Source organism: Gallus gallus, chromosome 21 (genome assembly GCF_016699485.2).
Source record: "Gallus gallus isolate bGalGal1 chromosome 21, bGalGal1.mat.broiler.GRCg7b, whole genome shotgun sequence".
Classification (NCBI taxonomy): Eukaryota; Metazoa; Chordata; class Aves; order Galliformes; family Phasianidae; genus Gallus; species Gallus gallus.
The window spans coordinates 3342492-3362391 of NC_052552.1; the positions used below are offsets into that span (position 1 = coordinate 3342492).

The 19900-nt window shown below is 44.6% G+C and overlaps 2 protein-coding genes and 1 long non-coding RNA gene across 10 annotated transcripts in view; 2 read left to right on the top strand and 1 right to left on the bottom strand.

Moving 5' to 3' along the window:
- The window catches only part of SPSB1 (splA/ryanodine receptor domain and SOCS box containing 1), a 34301-nt gene extending 31579 nt beyond the window's left edge, over window positions 1-2722 (top strand). For all 8 annotated transcript variants that reach the window (XM_004947450.5, XM_046903270.1, XM_046903269.1 and 5 more), the window contains one exon: window positions 618-2722. In XM_004947450.5, coding sequence (XP_004947507.1) covers window positions 618-745 — 128 coding nt within the window. In that variant the 3' untranslated portion in view covers window positions 746-2722. The remainder of the gene's footprint in view (window positions 1-617) is intronic.
- On the bottom strand, window positions 1312-17025 carry LOC124417348. The gene is made up of 2 exons (XR_006931992.1): window positions 15449-17025; window positions 1312-4287 (listed from the first exon to the last, which is right to left on the bottom strand). It is a non-coding gene; the product is annotated as an uncharacterized LOC124417348 (long non-coding RNA).
- A 173-nt stretch (window positions 17026-17198) lies between these two features.
- The window catches only part of SLC25A33 (solute carrier family 25 member 33), a 53830-nt gene continuing 51128 nt past the window's right edge, over window positions 17199-19900 (top strand). The window contains exons 1-2 of the mRNA XM_046903268.1: window positions 17199-17470; window positions 18042-18261. The gene's annotated coding sequence lies outside the window, so the exon portion shown is untranslated. The remainder of the gene's footprint in view (window positions 17471-18041; window positions 18262-19900) is intronic.

The window sequence follows — 19900 nt, forward strand, 5'->3', positions numbered from 1 at the left end:
AACTAGTATCATCTTGTTCAATAAGCGTGCAAGATCCCAAAATAGTAGCCAAAGGCTTGTATTTTTCCCAGATTTTTGATGTACTGTGACATTTCCCATCAGAGTGTTTCTTCCTACAAGTAATGACATGAAGTTTGACACATAGCTTTGCTTTCTTCTTCAGGAGTATGTAGCATAAATGAAAGGGAGGACAGTTGTTATCTTACTATGTAAAAAACGCATCAGTACTTCTTGGGTACTTTTACCACAGGTAAATCAAACTGTCTGCTGCAGTCTTTTACTTCAGTAAATCTTTTAAGGCTTTTTGGATTCTGCAGTGAAAGGCGCAAGCTAGACCTTGTGTTCTAACCTTAATGAATAGTATTGCAGAGTATAAACTTCCTTCAGGGAATTTGAGTATCTTTTTCCTTTGCACTTCTATAGAAATGTCATGTTCTGCCTGCTTGTTTGAGCTGAAGCTGCTGATTTGTGAATGCTGAATGGGTTGGGTTTTGTGAACAGGCCAGGCATTTGCTCATCTTGCTCAGTTTTTGTGGGGGAGGGATTTTTAGAGTTAACAATATGAATATGTAGCTTGTAGGTTGAGATGTTAATTTCTTGGGTCTTCTCTCTTCCAGCTGAACCACTGCCTCTGATGGACTTGTGTCGGCGAGCTGTGAGGCTTGCTCTGGGCAAGGAAAGACTGAATGAGATCCCTACCCTGCCGCTGCCAGCCTCCCTCAAGAGTTACCTGCTCTACCAATGACCTTCATGTTCTGGGACAGAGAGTTGAAACCAAGGCAAAATGTCTGGAGCTGACCCACTGGGCAGTGGGTTTGCCACCCTCGTGTCATTGCTACTGTTGGAAATCCTTGGCCAAAGTACTCCTGTTACTGCTAAAAATCTCCATGTGCCCTTATTGGCAAGCTCTCGAGTAGTCTTTATTTCACGACTGAGCGTTTTGTTCTTTGGAAGTCACTTCCCCAGCACAGTTTAAAGAAGGAAATTTGACAGAAGCTCTGTGCTTCCCTGCTTCTCCTGATAAAAGGCTGTACTGCATCCTTGGGGTCATAGAGCCTGGGAGTGAGCCCTTCTATACCAGTTTAAGGGAAGAACATAGTTTGGGGAAGGGACAGCACTAGGAGTGGATATCTTAAGACTAGGTGCTAAGATTGGAAAGGCATGGGGTGGCCAGTGGAATAGGGAGGAGTCTGGAATACAAAGAGGAAATCATTGCTGAGTTCTTAAAAACCAAAAAAAAACCCTGACACCAAAACCAAGACCCCTTCCACCAGGATGCTTAATTTGGAGGAGGTGGTTATACTGCTCATGTCTGTCTCTGCCAGGACCTCTCACCGTGTTCTAATGTTACTTCATAGAGAGTGAATCTTGCTTTCCTGTTTATCACCATCACCTTCTCAGTTCTCCTGCTCTATTCTCTGTCCGGCTGCTTCTGAGTGGGTGTCTCAGCTGATTGAGCAGCCACCTCATGTCTTCACCTGCCCTCTTCCTCTTGACTTAAAGCTGTAGGTTTTAGTTCCTTGCTGATGTGGGGACAAAGAAGGGACAAACATTTCCTGCAAAGCACTCCTTGGTGAGACAGGCTGCATGAGCTCTGAGACTTGTTATACAGCTGTAGGTCTTGCCATCTTATGTCTGCTTTCTGTTTAGCCTGTTCCAGGTTAAATCTTTAGAGAAACGTAGTGGTTCTCTAATGACTTCCAGGGAATTTTCTTCCTGAATAGACCACTTAGTCACCCAAACCAGGCTTTCTTCTACTGTAGACCATCAGCATAATCTCCACTTAGCTATGCAGCAGGAATAGTTCTGTTTCTTGCTTAGGATTTGGGGAAGTCATCCCAGAGAAAGCGGTAGCAGTGTGACTACAGTAGTGCCATAGGAAGACCAGAAATCCAGAAAGTGGTTGCTACAGAATGTAACTTGTGAGACTTTAATGTGCTGATCTTCAGGCACAGCAAGAAGAGAACCTCTCCAGAGCTGGGGGTTTGGCAGGGGAGACCTTCAATAAACAGGACTAGCAATTCAGGCAAAATCAGCACGTCCCAAATAGATTCTTGCCTCAGTAGCCAGGGAAAGAGAGGATGACGCTCCTTTACTAGCAGGAGCTGCTCTCTTGACCTCTCCGCAGGTTACTATGCTGCCTTTCTGAGGTTATTTTGCACATTTCTTTGTCTTGAAAAAATGTTTGTATGGTTGGTTTTTTTTTTTTGCTCTTGAGTTATTCCCTCAGTTCTGTGTAGGTACAAATGAGTTTAGTTGTTGAAAATGTTAATATATGTATTTGTGGTGTATGTATAAGAACATGTTTTAAACAGCTGCTGTAGGGTACCTTTTTAAAATTAACTACTTGCATAGTATATTTTTAAAGCACAGAATTGGTGCCAAGACTGGGTGGGGTGTGATATGCCCCTTTTTTAAATCTAATATTTTATGGTTTTTTTTAACATAGGGGTTTGTACTAGTTTCTGTTGCAGGGTGGGACACAAATTGCACAATAAAATACAATGTGTATGGAACTCTACTTGGTTGCCTTCAGCTTGAACCAGTGTCTTCCCTAACTCCTAGGAAGGAGCTGTGTTCTCCCCACTTCTAATACTCTTATGCTCTTCTGTCTCCATCTCTTCTCACTTCTCCATTACATTTTGTACAGTTTTAAACTCTCACTTCCTATTTTATGGCTGTAGATAATACTCAATAACCTAATAAACTTTATTAAATACTGCTTGATTATACATTTTATTTGTATGAAAAGCTCTGTGTTTTCTACACCTAGTGTCTGTGTGAATGGTGAGTTTCCTACCAAGAACCCAACCCCAACAGGTATAACAACTTAAAGCTGGCATCTAAAAGTGATGTGCTGATGGAGGGCAAGGTGCAGCTAAGGTGGGGAGTGGGAACCTGAGGTTATGCATGTCTGCTCCTAGTGCTTAAGGACAGCTGTTCAAGGTGGAGCTGAATAAAATCCATGACTCATTACTCCACTGTAGTCCTGATTCTTCAAAGAGATTTGAGTGGATTCAATAGACTAGGGCTCCAGTTATCTTGTCAGGCTTTATTCCTATATTGCAGCAGGTAAGCTTTTTTTTTCTTCCAGAAGAGCAGCTCATATAGAAACAAGGCTCTAACCTATCACTTCATTTTGCCACCTGACTTCTCCTTTCCCTCTTAGGAAGGGAGACAGTGGACAAAAAGTGAAATAAAATGGATCCTCAAGCCAGTAGCACAGCATACAAACTACTGGAAGTGCTGTGGTGGGTCAAGTCAAGTGGTGAGAGCTGGCACTGGAACATGTGCACTCAGAAAGTCTGACTTCAGTGTGTTCTGGACACTCTCAGCTTACCACCTTGATTTAGCTCAAGTCACCTGATGTTAATTTTTAGTCATTCCCTACCCACTGCTGTAAGTTGTGGTCAATTTTGACAGATCTGTTTGCACAAGAGGCTTCATTCCTGGGCTGTGAAGTGTTGTGGATTATACTGTTTCTGGAGCAGAAACTGTATCTTGCTTGCTATTAAGGTCTTCAGTCTCTTCTACTTCCAGTACTGAGCAGTACATAGGTGTTCTCAAATTCTATCAGCAGCTCCAGACAGATCAGAGCTGAGATGGCTTTGAACTTAACATCAGTTATGACAAAGGCTTTACTTCTGCCTCCTGTCCTCGTACTTTTCCATCTTGCCTGCAGCTACCAACTTGCGTGTGAAAAGCAAATGATTTCATCAGTTCACATAAACACTACAAAATGTGAGGCTCAACTAAAGCTCAGAAGTATGCTCGTGAACTTCCTTATAAGGGTACTGGGTGAGAGAGATTTTTTTTCTTTTAAAAAAAAGTTGTTTCTTATCCATCTCCAGTCATGGCAATAATTTTTTTGATTTTGGAAGTCTTCATCTTGTTTGTTTTTCCCATTCATAGAAGACAATTGTTTGTGGATCCTAGGTTAAGTACTCAGCATGCTGAATAATTGCTGTTTTGTTCTGCTGCGGGTAGTGGGGGACCTGAGTGAAAAATGTTTCTTGCAAACTTCAGGGTAAGGCTGCCTCTGCTTTGCTGAAGTGTGATTTGGAGGGGTGCTGGGAGCACAACGGACTGGGGAGGGCCCGTAAGGTGGGGCAAGTGCAGAAGACTGAGAAATTAGTTCATGCTCGACTCCAGACACCCAAACAGGCTTGTGTTCCAGCTGCATGGAATATTTGAAATAAATGACCTGCTCAAGGCTGAGAGTTCGCAATGTTTATGTACGGCGCCATGGTGACAGCAGAGGAAGTCATGAGATGAGGACTGGACCTGCTGGAATCAACAAATGATATCACAGATTAGCAAATCCTAATGAATCAGTGGCTTTCTGCTTCCCCTCCTATTGCCTGCATGTGGCAGGCAGACCTGCTCCTTTTTCTGCACAGCATTAAAAATTACAAGTCCTGCTTGTACTGACTAGAGCCTCCTTGAAAACTAATGCTCTTCCTCTGGCCAGCATCTCTTATCTCTCTGCTGTTGCTGGCTAACCATATTTGTGCATGTGGAACTTAGCTCCATGTTTTACAGGAGGTTTCTGGCTTTAGTAGTTTGATTGCTGATGCTTTGCTGGGTGATAACAGGAGTGCTGTGACAATCCTGCAGAGAATCTGGCCGTCATGTTGCTGCTCTGGGTAAGCAGGAGCATAGCTTTTGTTCATGCTGAGGCTTTGGTAAAAGTTATTTGAGTCTAGAAGTGTGAAGAGGAAGCTTTCTCTGGATGCCTTTAGTAGCTGATAAGGAAGTATGTCATTACTTTAGCAGTCATGTCAAAATTCCTTTCAAAAATAAAGCTGTTCTTGGGTGCAGGTTAGCGTGTAGCACATTAGTGCCAGTAAGCATTCCTGCTGTAGGTCTTGGCCAAAGCTATGACAACATAAACAAAACAAAATTGCGAGGAGGGGAAGGACAGTTGCTGATTTTCTCCTTTCTCTGTAGTGCTAATGAAATGATTTCTCTGAGCTCAAGCAATCTCCTGAACAGAGCCCAGCTATCAGGCTGTACCTGTTACATTCTTACCCAGTCTCTTCAAGACAGTCTTCCTGTTCCCTGTTCCTGAGATGTACAAACTAGAAGCATTTGCATTATGCTTTTTTAATTTTGTAGTTGCGCTTTCTTGCCTGAGTAAGTTAATACAATCATGAAAAACATTTGCTAGCATGCCCCCCCCCCCTCCTTCTCTCCCATGTACTTCCTATACAGAGCTAATGCTGTTGATCTTATGCCAACAATTATGCTGCATTTGACTGGAGAGGGAAATACATAGTGATTTATTTAGTAAAGTTGATTAAAATTAAAAACTTAACCCAAAACACAGCCTTTCTTGGCGTGTGAAGCAGTCCTGAAGGAAACAAAACTCATTCAATACTTGCACAAAGCACATTGAGCATTGATCCTATCCTTGCACGTGTTTTGATTTGAGATTATTGCAGGCTTGTCTGCCCTTCAGACAGAGAACTATTTGAAGCGGCTGCCAGATGTTTTGTCTGACTTGTGTTTTACAGCTTGCTTACTGCTTAGCATTGCTCTTCCCATCGGGTGTTCATGCTGCCCTTGTGCATTCTGTTCCTGTGGCATCTCTGTGCCGGTTTCCTGCCCGTCGCACTGCTCACATATACACGTAGCACAGGGAAGGTACAAGTCTGCGTGTTTTATTCATAGGCTCGGTATTGCATGTCTGCTGCCCAATCTGCTGGCCTTATCTGGGACCTTTTCTGAGACTAGCACAGACCAGCCACATTCCTTTGCTCACATGTTGCCACAGTGTATAAAAGTTAAGGTGGTTTGCAGTCTCTTAAGAAAAAGCAGTCATGGCCCACACAAACAACCCCATTTGTATTCAGACCGTGCTATACAACGCTGACCAGCTGCACTTCTTCATCGCTTGGGCTGCCTTTTGGGTTACTGTGACTTAGCTGAGCGACAAAACTCTTTTCTCCTTCTGTAAATGAAGTGGGCAGTAAATTCCCAAACACAGTGAAGCAGACCAAATACCTCAGTATTTTTTCAGAACTGTGATACATTCGAGTCAAGTGGGAGATGTCCCAGCTCAGCAGGGATGCCTCCCGATTTCCCTGTGCTCACCCAGTTCCAGCAGCATCCCAGCTAGTTACAGTTTTTGTAAAGTCATTTGGCTGGGAGCAATGTGATGTGCCTGCAAATGTTTGTGCTCCTGTTCCACTCGCACATTCCTCCAAAGCCTCACCTACACAAATACAGTATCTTAGGCACAGCTTGGATTTAATCTGTGGTTTTTCACTTTGCTCAGACTTGCATCTTGTAGGAATCAGGGGGCTTCTCAGGCACCTCGTGCTGTTTTTTCACATCTTGTATGATTGTTCCGCAGTCAGCAGCTCATGCCCCAGGGAAGCCTAGTGGTATGATGCTGTTGGGGGGCATAGGCCAAGAAAGAGATACTAACCAAGAGATTCTTGGTTGTCCTGGGAGTTCCAAAATACCTATTCTTACAAGCATCTATCCACATTTCACCTCATTACCTCTTGCAGAGCCACTAGCTGTTATTTAGAAGGATCTAGCAGAATAGTACTGTCTGAAGCCTGCATAAGAAAACGTACCCTCCAACTTCCTACTACACAGGGCAAGTAAGCAGAGCAGGCAAGGAATACCTGCCTAAACTGGCATCAGGCCAGAACACAGGTGTTGCTTTTCTTTATCCTCCTCTTTTATGAAAAAATACTGCAGGTTTCCCACAGTTGAAGCTCTGACCAATTTGTTCGCTGCCTTTTCCCAAAGCAGGCACCTTGGGAGTGCAGGACTTCCCTGTAGACTGACCAGGTGGTTCACTGACCTGAAAGGTGAAGTGCTGCCTACTGAATCATTAACTTAATTTCCTGCCACACACGAGATGTTTCCTTTGGAATTGGACCACCTAACATTGATAGGGTCTGTTCCTACTTAATTTGAGGTCCAACAAGAGGGAGACTTGAGGAGTAACAGCTGTAACCTCTGAATGCCATCTGTATTTTTCAAACTGTCTAGACATCTGTGTGGATTGCACACATTACCAGCAAAGCTAGTTGATCATGTCAAACTTTTTCTTTCTGTATAAGCCCCTTTTTGTTTTGTTTAATGAGCTATAAAGAAACCCAGGGGAAGACTGACTTCAGTAGACAGTGGGGAAATCTGATCATTATGGCTGAGATTTTGACATTCTTCATTCTTACCTGGTGTACACAGTGCACAAATTTCAGGATTTCAGAAATTACTGGCTATGGTGTTTGATAATGAAACTCTGACCCACTAAAGCCTCAAAACAGGAAGATATATTTCTGTGTGACATAGGCTCTGTGAAATGCTGCTACATGAAAAGATGAAATGGTGCAGCACAGTAAGAAATTACAGCACTGAAAATGAGTTTATGGAATGCTAAAAATGAAGTTTTAAATTGATTTAGTAAAGGAAAAGCTAGAAGAATGAGCACCCTTGAGTCCTTATGAGGCACACTTCTTAGACAAATACAGAGGTTTCCAATTGTTCTTAATTGTTCTGAGAGATGCCAAGTATCTATTCCAAAGCGATAAGATCATCATCATTAGAAAGAATAGAAGGTGATTTTTCATACACACTCTGATGTTCTTATTTGAATTACAAAATAGTCATTAAAAATGCAAATAAGCTTGGGGTTTAAATTGGAGACAGACATTTCTAGTTAGGAAGCCATTCTGAGAAGATGCATCCTGAGGTTAGGACAGTCCTCAGGTCTGTATGTAGATCTACGTGTAAGCAATGCCACGTTAGGTGCCTAGCATTTAGCACAAGACACTTGTGTTTTCTTGTTTTTATGCCTGTGTTTGCTAACTATTTTTCAGACGTCGTAATCAAGACTTTAACCCTGACCTTCACTAAAATAAACTTGTTTTGCTCTTCAGGGCTGCCTGGCAGTAACACTGATCTCAAATACAGTTCAACAAGGACAAAGCATTTGTGATTCTCAATAAAAAGTAATGCAAATAAAGTATATTATGGTCATACAGGTAGGATCTCTGCAACCTAAACAAGCTACAGAGCAATTCACAGAAAGTTTAACTTTGAGACTAGAAGAATCAAGTACCGTCATTAAATAGTCTGCTGAGATGTGTGTTAAACTGTGCTTTCTAGAAGGGGTAAACACTAGAAAAGCAGGTTTAGCTTCAGAAAAGAAGGGATGCAAAGATATTCTTAGTCAGAAAAAGACTTACTAATCTCTTAACAGATGCATTTGGCAAAGGCTCAGGATTTCCCCTGGGAAAATGAAGAAGAGGAAGGGATTTGGCCTGAGGGCTGGTTTGGTGCACATGGGCCCAGCTATTTGAGGAAGGTCAGTAGGTGTAAACTGGCAACTGAAAATAGGCCTGTGACCTTGTGGCATTTGTGAAATGGCAGGCTGGGAACCTGATCAACATTTATGGTATTTTTCTTTGGTTGTTTTCCCAATGGTCAGCTGCTCCAAATGGTGCTAGAAATAGAGTGAGAGATGCTGCAGGCTGCTGTCCATTTCTAAACCTTCTCAGATATCTTTCTTGCCAAATTCTCTTGGAGGGAGATTGTGTAATCAAACCGAGTTGCATGTAAAAACACGCTTGTGTACATCCAGGCATGCAGGGTATTGCCAAAGTGGACAGACTGTCCTACTTGTGCCTGCCAGAAAAGTTGTGTTTTGTCCAGCGGAAAAGAAAACATCCTTTTCTCTCTGCACTTTGGAATTTGCCTCTCCAGGCTCTGATCTCATTAGCATTTCCATACCATGACAAGTTCGGCCACCTTGGGTCAGGACCACAGCTTAGCAAATTGAATCTTGCAACAGTAGCTAAAACTCAACCCTTCTCCAGCAAGTGGCAGAGACATTCTCAGTAATGTGACTCATACTGCAAAGATGGCAGAGCGCACGGAGAAAGGGAGCTGGTGATTGTTTTGTAGTAGACATAGGCTCTTGTGCTGGTTGTTCTTTGTGCTTTAAAAAGAAGTCTCTGCCTATAAATAAAGTAGACAACAGTATAGAATAGTTGAGTTTCATGACTAATATGTTTAATATATCAGTTTTATAACTCAGACAATTGAGATAACTTGCACAAGGCTGTATGTGAGCTCTGTATCACAACTGGAATTCAAGCGTGTGCTCCAGGTGCACTCCGCAACATCTTTCCTTGTAGGCTGTGCCATGTATCTGAAGGGGCTGATTTTTCAAGAACCTGATACCCAAATACAGTGAAGTTTTCACTTTGTCATGATTTAAGCACCGATCCTAACTGAACATTGACTTTTTGTTCCCTTCTTTACTGCTTGCGGTGGATAGGCAGATTTCCTAGGATTGTATTTAAAAATGAGGCTACCAATTATAACTGGTAGTTTTATTAAGTATGCTCCATACTCTGCATTCATACTAGAATGGCTGTATGAGGAAAACCTACATTAGACAGTAGTGAAGTAAAATACAAGGTCACAGCACTTGTTCTGAACGCGAGGATCATGGAACCCAAGGTTGCTTCTCCCCTCGTAGACCTCTGAGCCAAAGTACCTTCAGACCACTCAGAACTTCTGCCAGTCCTCCTCAGTCAAGCTCTTGCCTCTGCCAGCACTGCACCAAGACAGCCCATGACCAGCCTGGTATTGCTGTGCTTTCCTGCAGCTGTGGTCTTATTGATTCAACTGTGCCTGTGTGGTTTGAGCACTGTAGCACTTCTCTAGCCAAGCAGTTATGCACAAAGTCTAATGGTTCACTTAAATTAATGTGAACTTTCTGTTTCAACAAAGCCACTGGCTCTCTGTAAAATGGGTAGGTCTCATACCTTAGTGTACTTTGTCTTCAAAGTTCAGCAGCTGCTGTGTAAAATTATAGGGTGACTCGATCAAACTCTTTTTACACACTCTCATGGGTGATGGGACATGGCTCATTCAAGAAAAGGGAGCAGATGGAGCCCAGAAGTTTGTTTTGCTCTCTTCCTGCTTAGCTCCACGTCTGGAAACCTCCTAAGCCTGCCAAACAGCAGTGAAAAATGAGAGTGGTGTGAAGGCTGTACAGATGAGGTGGTCTGCAACTCAGCCACTCCAAGTGCAGTAGGCACTGATCTTTACCTGGCAGAGCCTCCGTGGCAGCACAAGGAGAGAGGCAGAGTTCCTGATAGCTTGCTTTGATTATTTTGCTCCAAGCAAAAATGAAAACATTGTCAGAGATGGCAACGTTATGTTTTGCTGCAATTGTGACAACCAGAGTCTCTCTGCACAAAAATATAGCAGCTCCCATTTCCCAGGATTGTCTTAGATGGGTAAGAGCTGCTCTTCCGATCCCTCTTTTCAGCTGGGTGACCAGTTTGTTTGGGAGATTCATTGTTTGGAGGCATATTGAAAGCAGCCAAACAAAGATGGGGAGAAAGCAAGAGATGTTTTCCTAAAGCCAAACTGTTGGGTTTCTTTTGTTTTGTTATGGTTTGGTTTTTTTTGGAGGGGGATGTATCTGAGAGAGGGAAGCTGTTGTGTTTTGTTTTGAGAGAAAACATCTCCATGGCCAAGACAAATGAAGATGCCTGCTCTAGATCTTGTTACCTTTGGTCTCTTTGGGCCCCATGTCAGTTCCCAGATTACTTTTACGAACTGTTTAATCTCATGGCTTTTATTTCCCCTCTAAATAAATGGTATTTCAAATTCCAGGATAACTTCAGATACTAATACCAGCTGTCTAGACAAAGAGCAGCCCACAGACATGGTCATAAATAAAAACAGCCTTGGGGCTTTGGGTTTTTTTCTTCCTTCTCTTGACAAACTAGCTTGCAGACATGGAGTGGCAGGAGGGGCTGGCTGTGTGAATGCAGACACAGCCCTCTGCCATCTCTTGGAGATCAGACCTAGCTGGGGCCATGCCATGGGACACTTGGCATCTCAGAAGCGTTTTCTTTCTCTATATGTAAATAGTTTTCAGATAAGGAACCAGGAGGTAAAGCTCACAGTTACACAGCACAGCTCATAAGTTTCATAGAAGAGCACAGGAGATGTTTTTATGTCTTCCATGGCTTCCACTATACACATCTTCAGCTGGCTTGTCCTGCTGAAGGGAGAATATCCTACAGCTTCTGTTCGTCATTACAGCAATGCAGAGCCGCTGTGCAGCACGCTCCAGAACTCACCACCCTCAAGCTTTGAGAGGATACAGGAAAGAACATTGTGCTAAGACCTACATTTATTAATTATGAAAATCAACAACCTTTATAAAATGTGGACATGTAGCTCACATTACCAAGGGAAATAGTGCATTTCTCTCTTTTTGTCAGCTTTTTCCATGCACCTGCAGACCTCTATTCATTCTACTGAGCAGCATTAATTGCCAGAAGTTTCTTTCATGAGGGTTTTTCAAAGCAAGTTGCAGTCAGTAAAGAATTATTTTCCAGATTTAGCACCCAGTCTCACAAGATTGTTAGTAAGGTCTGTTTTTTATGAAGTGGGAAAATTTTGGAAGAGAACAAATTATATGACTAATCTAAACAAAATCTCCAAGTCTGTGACGGAGAGATGAGTAGGACCAAGGACTGCTCTGCCTTTGCAGAGATGATCTCTGATCTCAATAGTTGTCTTGTTAAATTACCTTTTCTGATGCTACTTAACAAAGAGTGGATACTCATTTACCTACACACGCACTGATCTGCTTCTAATGGCTGAGCTGATGCTGAAGTGCACCAGGGGCTGAAGAAATAGACCATTTATTCCTGGAGTGCTGCCGCAGCTGATAATGGCATACATTCTCCTTGGGCCTGCTGATGGCTTCTCTGCAGGGCATGCACAGCCTGTCACAAATGGATGGGGACATGCACATTCTGAGACAGCTTTCAGGTGCTCAAGCTACCTTTTTGGTACCAAAATGCATGAGAAAGGAAGGCAGGAGGGAAAATATAGGACATAAAGACTGGAGATGTACTAGCAGAATTGTCCGATGGCTTGTTGGCCTGTACTGTGCTTGCTGCCATATGCCACTGTTGTAAGCATCTTGTTGCAGAAGAAAATTCTGTTTTTTTCCTCTTAACTGCGTGGTTTCTATTTTTAGGAAAACACAAACATTCGGAGCTGTCCCCATGTGTCCTACTTTTTGTGAGCCTGCTAGGAAGCCTTGGTGAACGCCTCCCAGAGGGAGCAGGCAGGGTGATGACTCTTGCGCTGCTAGGAACAGCTCACAGCCAGCTTCCTAAAAAAACATGTTATCTGGACATCTGATGTGAGAGTTCAGTGCTAACAGTCAACGGGAGGGCTGCCTGGAACAAAGATGCAGAGCTGGCAAGAGCTAAGCCTGTAGGAGAACATGCTACATAAATATTATCACAGAACAGTCATCTACAGTAACAGCTCCCACTGAAGTGCTGCCTGCATGTTAAAAAAATGATGGCACTTAAAATGGAATAAGGAAAAAGAAACTAGGATTATACATGTCCTGATTATAGGAAATTCAAGATGCAATACTGTAAATTTCATATAGCAAACTCAGATTCCTGGCAAAGGAAGCATATACGTATGTGACATATCTTTTACAAACACATGTACACGTTCACTTTCAGCTGTTCAACATTAAGAAACTGTATTCTCTAGCTGCTTGGCAACAGAGTTGATTTATGCTCTTTGTTTCAAACTAGGGAGATATGCACAAGGCTATGTGAGAAGTGGTGTCTAAATCAGTCCATTAATGTTCTTACCTTGTTTTTATTGGGCTCTGCTTTCTAGAAATTACACACACGGTTCATTAGCGACCACCCAAGCTTCCCTGCAGAAGGCATTGGCTCTAATGTGACTCTGAACCATTCTCTTAGTGTTGGAAGGATTTTGCCCACCTGCATGTATTTCTCCTCAACAATCCTAGACACTGCCATGCCTCAGAAAGGCCTCTGCAGCAGCTGCCATACACACCCACCAGCTCAGCAGCAGAGATGAGTCCAACCCCCTGCCATGATCCTGAAGTCGCTGTAAGAGAGGCACCCCATGTTGATTCCCTTTCCATCTGCCCAAACAAGAGAGCTTAACTTCTGTTTGTGTGAGTAAGAGAATTAAAAACACAACTGAAATCCCATTTTTTGGTTTTTTTTTTTGTTTTTTTTGGTCATGTTTCAGTGCAATCTGCAGCACCTCCCCGTGCTGGGCTCTGTGCAATAAGCAGTTACCTCTGCTTCATGTGAAGGGGGTATAGATGGAAGAGAAGGAAACTGAAGCTGTCACAGAAGAAGTATGATTAGCTGAGAATTCTACATGGTTGTATACCTTTCTTATCATTGTCAACACACTTATTAGCTTTAGGTGTTTAAAATAACCCCTCATTTTCCAGATAAGCACACTGTGCAAGTTGGTATTATACACACATTTAAAACAACTGCTCAATTGATCCCCCAACACATCTGATTTTTCTATTGCAATACAAAGAAAACAATCACTTCCTACCTATCAGTAGCATCTCCTTCTATCCAAAAGTTTCATGGAAATAGTTAACATGAATGGAAAGAACTAACCTAGAGCCCTAAGTGAGGTCTTTTCAGATTTTCACAGGAGAAGACATTACAGAGGCTGTCAGGACCCCCAGCAGTATGCCCTACTGGGGACCTGAACAGATCTTTCCAACAGGCCTCTTACAATAGGAATAGTTGAGCAGAAACCATTATAAAGGCACATACACCACTGTCCTCACTCCCAGTGATGACTCATGTGGCCTTTGCTAAGCTGTGTAGAAGGGATGGAATTTATTGCTTGACTCTGGAAGACAGGACTGAGGGAGACACACGTGGAGCCAGAGTGGCATCCGCTGGAAATGCCGTGCTCTGAAGTAGACAAGATACTTGTGCACAATAAACATGCCCCTCCGATCTGAAATAGCAGTTGTTCCTTATAAAAAACAGATGAGCAAGGCTACAGTGAAGGGCTTGTGCACTCACATAAACAGGAGATAATAGGCATACAACAGGACCTAGATATCAGGAAGACAAGGGCTTGTTTTAAGGACTATTGTAATTAGGAACGACATTATGCTAAAGCCTATTGCTGTCAGTGGCAAAGCTAGATTAGCAGCCTCAGCCTTTGCCTTTCTTTGGCCTCAGCACAGGAACACACTTTTTTCAGATTTTAGAACATCCTCCAATTTAAACACTCACATAGGTGATGTCTGTAAAGAACACCTGAACTGGCTGTTACTACCACCAGTTTAAAAGGCAGTGAGAGTATAAGAGAGTATAGGCAGAAAAAAAAAAAAAAAAACACACCAAGAGGATCAGAAAGCTTCAGAAGCTTTCTGGGAATGACTCTCTTTTGACAAATAAGGAGGCAGTTATGTACTACAGGGCAAAAAAGAAAAGGTTAAAAAGTTCATGTTCTTTTCTGTTTACATTTGAAGAATCATTCCCATACAATTGTATTGAACACAGATATTATTTCAAAAGAAGCAAAGTGATACAGTCTAATAGTTCCTGGCCAAAAAGAAATTCAGGACTCTCATTTTGTGGGAAATGTCAACATTTCAACATTTTTTCCAATACTGCCGTTTTTAAGAAATCCCCAAATTCCTGCTGCTGACCAACCTTCCTGGCCAGCAGTACCAGACACAATGCCAAAACCCAGCAGAAAGACTGTCTTTTCATAGTGCGCACACACCGTGTTTACAAAACCTGCACTCTGCTTTTAGCTGACTCTTCAGGAGGATCTACAATTTCCTCAGCATTTTATTTCCAAAGTTCTCCACAGGCACGGGGTATTCCGAGCTAGCTGTGCACCAAGGCAGCCATCAATCAACCATGACAAGAGGATCTCTTCTCCTCTGCGTTGCTTCCCCAGGACAACATTCTGGGGAGCATAACGTCAGCACTGTATATGCACCACTGGCCTCTGCAGAGTCCTTTTTTTTGGGGGTTATGATCTCAAGTAGTTTTCAAATAATAGTTCTATGGAAAATGCTTATATACTCCACGTGTACCCGTGGAGCCTGTTGTGGCACTGCAAAGGGAAGTGGTGCTGTGATGTGAGGGCACTGACAGACATGACAGAAAACTGTTTTTTGGCATCATTTTGCTCATGATCTTATTAGGATTAAAAATTAGGTCTAGAGCTTTGTTCCAAATTGGACTGTCCAAAGGATAAGCCTAGAAATATATGTGAGAATAATCAGAAGGGATTTTTTCGCTGGATTTGCTAGAGCTGGAGCAGGGAAAAGATCTGAAATTCTTTTCCCAACTACAGTGGAAGGCCTGGGAGGCTGGGGTGTTTTTTCCCTTCTTGTAGGAAATTGTCTGGCCCTCTTAGCCTTTCCAGAAGGTGCTGACAGGTAGTGGAAATAGTATGGAGATGAGGAAGACAACACTATTTCTATGGGCTGCTGTTGTTTCTAGACTGATACACATCACTACTGGGCAGCATCTGGATGGTGAACCCACAACACAGATTTCTGTAGGCTGGGGAAGAACTCATTAAGTAATGAAATGTGTCCTACCATGGGATGTGGTGCTTCTGCCAAAAAGATGGTCTGTCTCGGGACTGCCGGGTGCTTCCTCCTCTGGGCATCAGATGAGATCTGCTATTTTTCCTCTAGGAAGGTGAGGCGAGACTGGCCAGGAAGCTGGTGCCATTACAGCTGTCTCAGGAATTTCCCCATTCCCCGAGCAGCCAGGGCAGAGGAATAGGGAAAGGAGGGGGAACCCACAGATGGATTTTCCAGGTAACACCTGGTGAAAGAGGGACGATACAGTCTCACTCAGAACAATGGATTTGTTTTGAGCTGCTGGTCAGGAACTGACCTCTTTCCCCTCTCATCCTCTGAGCAAGTGATCTTCGAGGTCCTTGTTTGCTGTCTGCCCTCCCTCCCTGAGATGACCCTTTCCTCTCACTCAAAGCAGTGACGCACACAGTGTCCATCAGATTCCTCTGACATCAGCACTCCAGGCTAGTTTCTTCCCGGTGTCTCTCAGGGTGTTGACATGCTGAGGGTGGACATTGCTTGCAGAGGCCACGTTATAATCAGTTCTCTCTTAAATTGTGCTCCAGCTGCCTCTTCTTGCAGACAAGCCAAGGCTTTTGGCAGATAGGTTGCTGAGGGAAGGCAGACATGTTTAGTTCCTGCTGAGCACTTTCTGCAGGGCATGCACACTTGGGATGTCCGTTGTCACTGGTGCTGCAAGAAGAGGTGCAGCACTTGTTTGGGCTCTGGAGAAGGAAAGTGCAAGTGCAAACCTGGTTAGGAGGATACAGCTGCATCCGCTCGAGAGTACAGACTGTAGAGGATACGGCCCTCCCTGTCAGGGACCTGTTGCAGTTCCACTGGCTGCTTTCTCCGGAAGCCATAGCTGTGATACACCCGCTAGGAATGAATGTCACCCACAGTCACTGTAATTAAAGTATTATTTGAGCCCACAGTTACAGCACATCCCCTACCCACAGCCCCTCTGCTGAAATGCCAGCCAAAGAAATGAAGCGTGGGTAAGAGGGAAGGGAGCAAAACACGGACAGAGCTCTGCTGTTCACAAGTGTGGTGGCTCTGTGAGTTCTGAGAAGGGTTCCAATGCTGTGACCATCATCGTGGCACCCACATGTCTGCCTCTTGCCTCACAGTGTGGATGTGCTCTCTGGGTCCCATAGAACATACAACACTGGCCAACTGCTGCTGTGGGATTTCAGCATGTTGGGCTGCTATCACACAGACCTCGCTGTGCTGGCTGCTAGCCCAGGCTGTTGGATTAAGGCTGTAGTAGCACTCCATTTCACAAGTCCTACAGCACAGTAACCACTGCCACACCAACATGATGTTGTTAGGTCCCACAGACATGCCAAAGAGACTGCATCCAGTTTTACTGCTCCTCTCTACAGCTTGGGCATTGGCTGTGTGGGCAGAACACCATCCCGGGCTTGACTCTTCACATCCTCCATCACCTGAGCAGATCCCTCGAGCCTTCACTGCCTCCTCGGCCAGCCCAGCTTGCCTCTGAGGGAGCCAGATCCCTGCCTGGGCTGCAGCCTGCTCCCGTCACAGCGCCGGCCCCACACCGACCCCCTCAGGTGCCCGCCCGAGTCTGTGAGGGCGGGAAGGATGGGCGCGTGGCCGCAGCGCTGTGAGGCGGGAAGGATGGGCGCGTGGCCGCAGCGCTGTGAGGCGGGAAGGAGCGGCGCGTGGCCGCAGCGCTGTGAGGCGGGAAGGATGGGCGCGTGGCCGCAGCGCTGTGAGGCGGGAAGGAGCGGCGCGTGGCCGCAGCGCTGTGAGGGCGGGAAGGAACGGCGCGTGGCCGCAGCGCTGTGAGGCGGGAAGGAGCGGCGCGTGGCCGCAGCGCTGTGAGGCGGGAAGGATGGGCGCGTGGCCGCAGCGCTGTGAGGCGGGAAGGAGCGGCGCGTGGCCGCAGCTCTGTGAGGACGAGAAGGAACGGCGCGTGGCTGCAGGACGCTGAGGAGCCGCTGCAGAGGAGTTGAGCAAAGCTCCACGTTCACCCCTCCCACTGGAAGGGAGATGGATCAGTTCAAAAACATGGTGAGTGGGTTTAGCTGCGAGGCTGAATCACTGGAGCAGCATTTTGATGGCTGCCTGGCCTGTGCTGAGGGCAGAAGGGATGTCCCCATGGTCCCTGCTGGCTGAAGTGCCTGACACAGGTTGACTGAATCATCGGCCTCCTCCCTGCGCTCAGGCTTCGTGGCTGACAGCAATGGTGGGCTCTGGCAGCTCTCAGAGGAAGCTGAGGGCCGCCATCACAAGACACTTGCCAAGCCTTCGTGTTCTCAGCCAGTCACAAAATGGCCACGGCGTTTGGAGCACCTGATGAGGAGGGCCTGGGTGGGAGGGCAGGAGGACGTGGAGATAGAGCTGCCTTGTACATTTGGGGTGGTAGAGGTTGTGCCTTCACACTTACAGGAAATTAATTGCAGTGGAGTTCTTCAGGTAAGTTGTAGGGTTGTTAGGGTCTTTGTTACAGCAAGGGGCCTCAGCGCTGTGTTACAGCGTGCTTTATCCTGCTTTACTAATAAAAAGAATGAAAATAAAAGAGAAAAAAGCCTGGTTGTACTGTCTGTATGAAACAAAAGTTTGCTTCTCATTCTCTGTGCAGAAAAACAACCCTGGGAATGCTACCAGCAGCCAAAATGAGAGCTGTTTCCCAGTTGCTGTGCTTCCCAGAGCTGGCTGTCAGGAGTTCCCACCACACAGGCAGGAGAGCGGGGTACACCTGACTGAGCAAGGAAGTGACTGGAGCTTTCAGCTGTTCTTCATGGCTGAGACCTGCCAGCATGGCCTCTGTGTGGAAATTCTCCTGGGAAGAGGCCAGAAAGGTAGTTTTCAAATTTTATGTTAACTGAAATTGCAGAAAAAGGCATAAAGAAGGGAAAGAGTTTTTTATCTTCTATATATTTTTAATATTTTATTTTATTTTTTGTAAAACTTGGCTTGGTTCTAATTAGGTGATGCAAATTCTTCAGGTGAACTTGGGCTGACGGGGATATAAGGTTTTACAGAGCCCGGCGTGAGGTTGTGTGTGTTTTGTACCTTGTCTCCTAGCAGCAAAAACCACATGGATGTGAGAGGCTGTTTTATGATCCGCCAGGGCTGTTGTTGGACAGGTTACAGTGAGCAGAGTTATTCCAGCCGCGTTGGAATTGCTGTTCCCTCCCTCCTCTTATTTTCTCTCTCTCTCTCTCTCTCTCCCTTTTCCCTTTCCACCTTTGCTTTCTTTTTTTCTTTCTTCTTTTTTCTTCACCAAGCAAGCGTGAGAGAGGAGAGAGGATGGATGCTTTCATTTTCCTTGTGCCAGAACTCTCACACTGGACTTGGCTTCAACCTCCTTCTGATCTCTCTTGCAAACCCTTTTCCCTTGCTGGCTAGAATTTCACCAGGAATTTCTAAAGAGACTATGTAAGTAGTAAAGTAAGTAGTAAACTATGTTGGTTACTTTTTCATTTGCTCATCTCTTCAGTGTTTCAAAAAAAAACACAACAAAACAACTTTGTGCTCATGCTGTGCAGCAACTTCCGTCAGAGGATTTCTAAACAGCTTGGCAAACATTAATCAGTTGAGCCTCATAATGTCCCCGTGTAGGAGGAAAGAGCAGTCTTCTCTATTCCACAGATGGGGAAACTGAGGTGGAAAGAAGCAAAAACATTTTGGGTACACAGCATCACAATTCTACCTTGACCTGGCTGATTCCCTTTCTGGTGCTTTAACCTGCTCAAATTCATTCACTTCTTACTCCCATTCCTCCCTTTTACTCTCTGGCTGCAGTTTTTCCTGTCACTCAGTCTGGTGGCTTTGCAAGTTGTGATTACAGAAACAGCATCTTCCCACCCCTCTTCCGCTACCCCACTCTCAGTCAGTGCTGGGCAGACCTACCACTGAGCTACATGACTGTTTCATTTTGTTAGTAAGGAGCTTTCAGAGAGGGTAGTTAGATCTTCATCAAAGCACCACAACAGCCTTCTGTATAGTTTGTTTCACACCATTCTCCTTACGCTGCCCTTCCTCTCCTATCTTCTGCTTGTTAGGCCCATGCAACAGAACTACATACTGACAGATTATCTTTGCATTTAACACCAGTTCTGGTAGAGACATTCAGTGTAAGGCAGTACTGAATCGTTCCCCCTGGCTTTGGAAATATCACCTGCTCAATCTTTTCAGCTCACCTGAGGTTCAACCCAAAGAAAACTGAAAGAACTGTGACTGTTTCCACTGACTTTAGAAGGCTTTGGGTTGTAATCCAAACCACATATTGAAAGATTTCAGAGGCTTTTGAGTAAGAACCTTCCCTTCCCCTGAATTCACAAGGCTTCATGACATAGATAATTCCTAGCTTCTTCACTATTCTGCAAAACATAGAGGAGAAAAGTCCCAGCAGAGGAAATGCAATTGCAGTGTAACTTCCTCTCTGTGGAATCGTTTTGACCTGTTGGATCAACTTTCACCCACGCTCCTGCACAA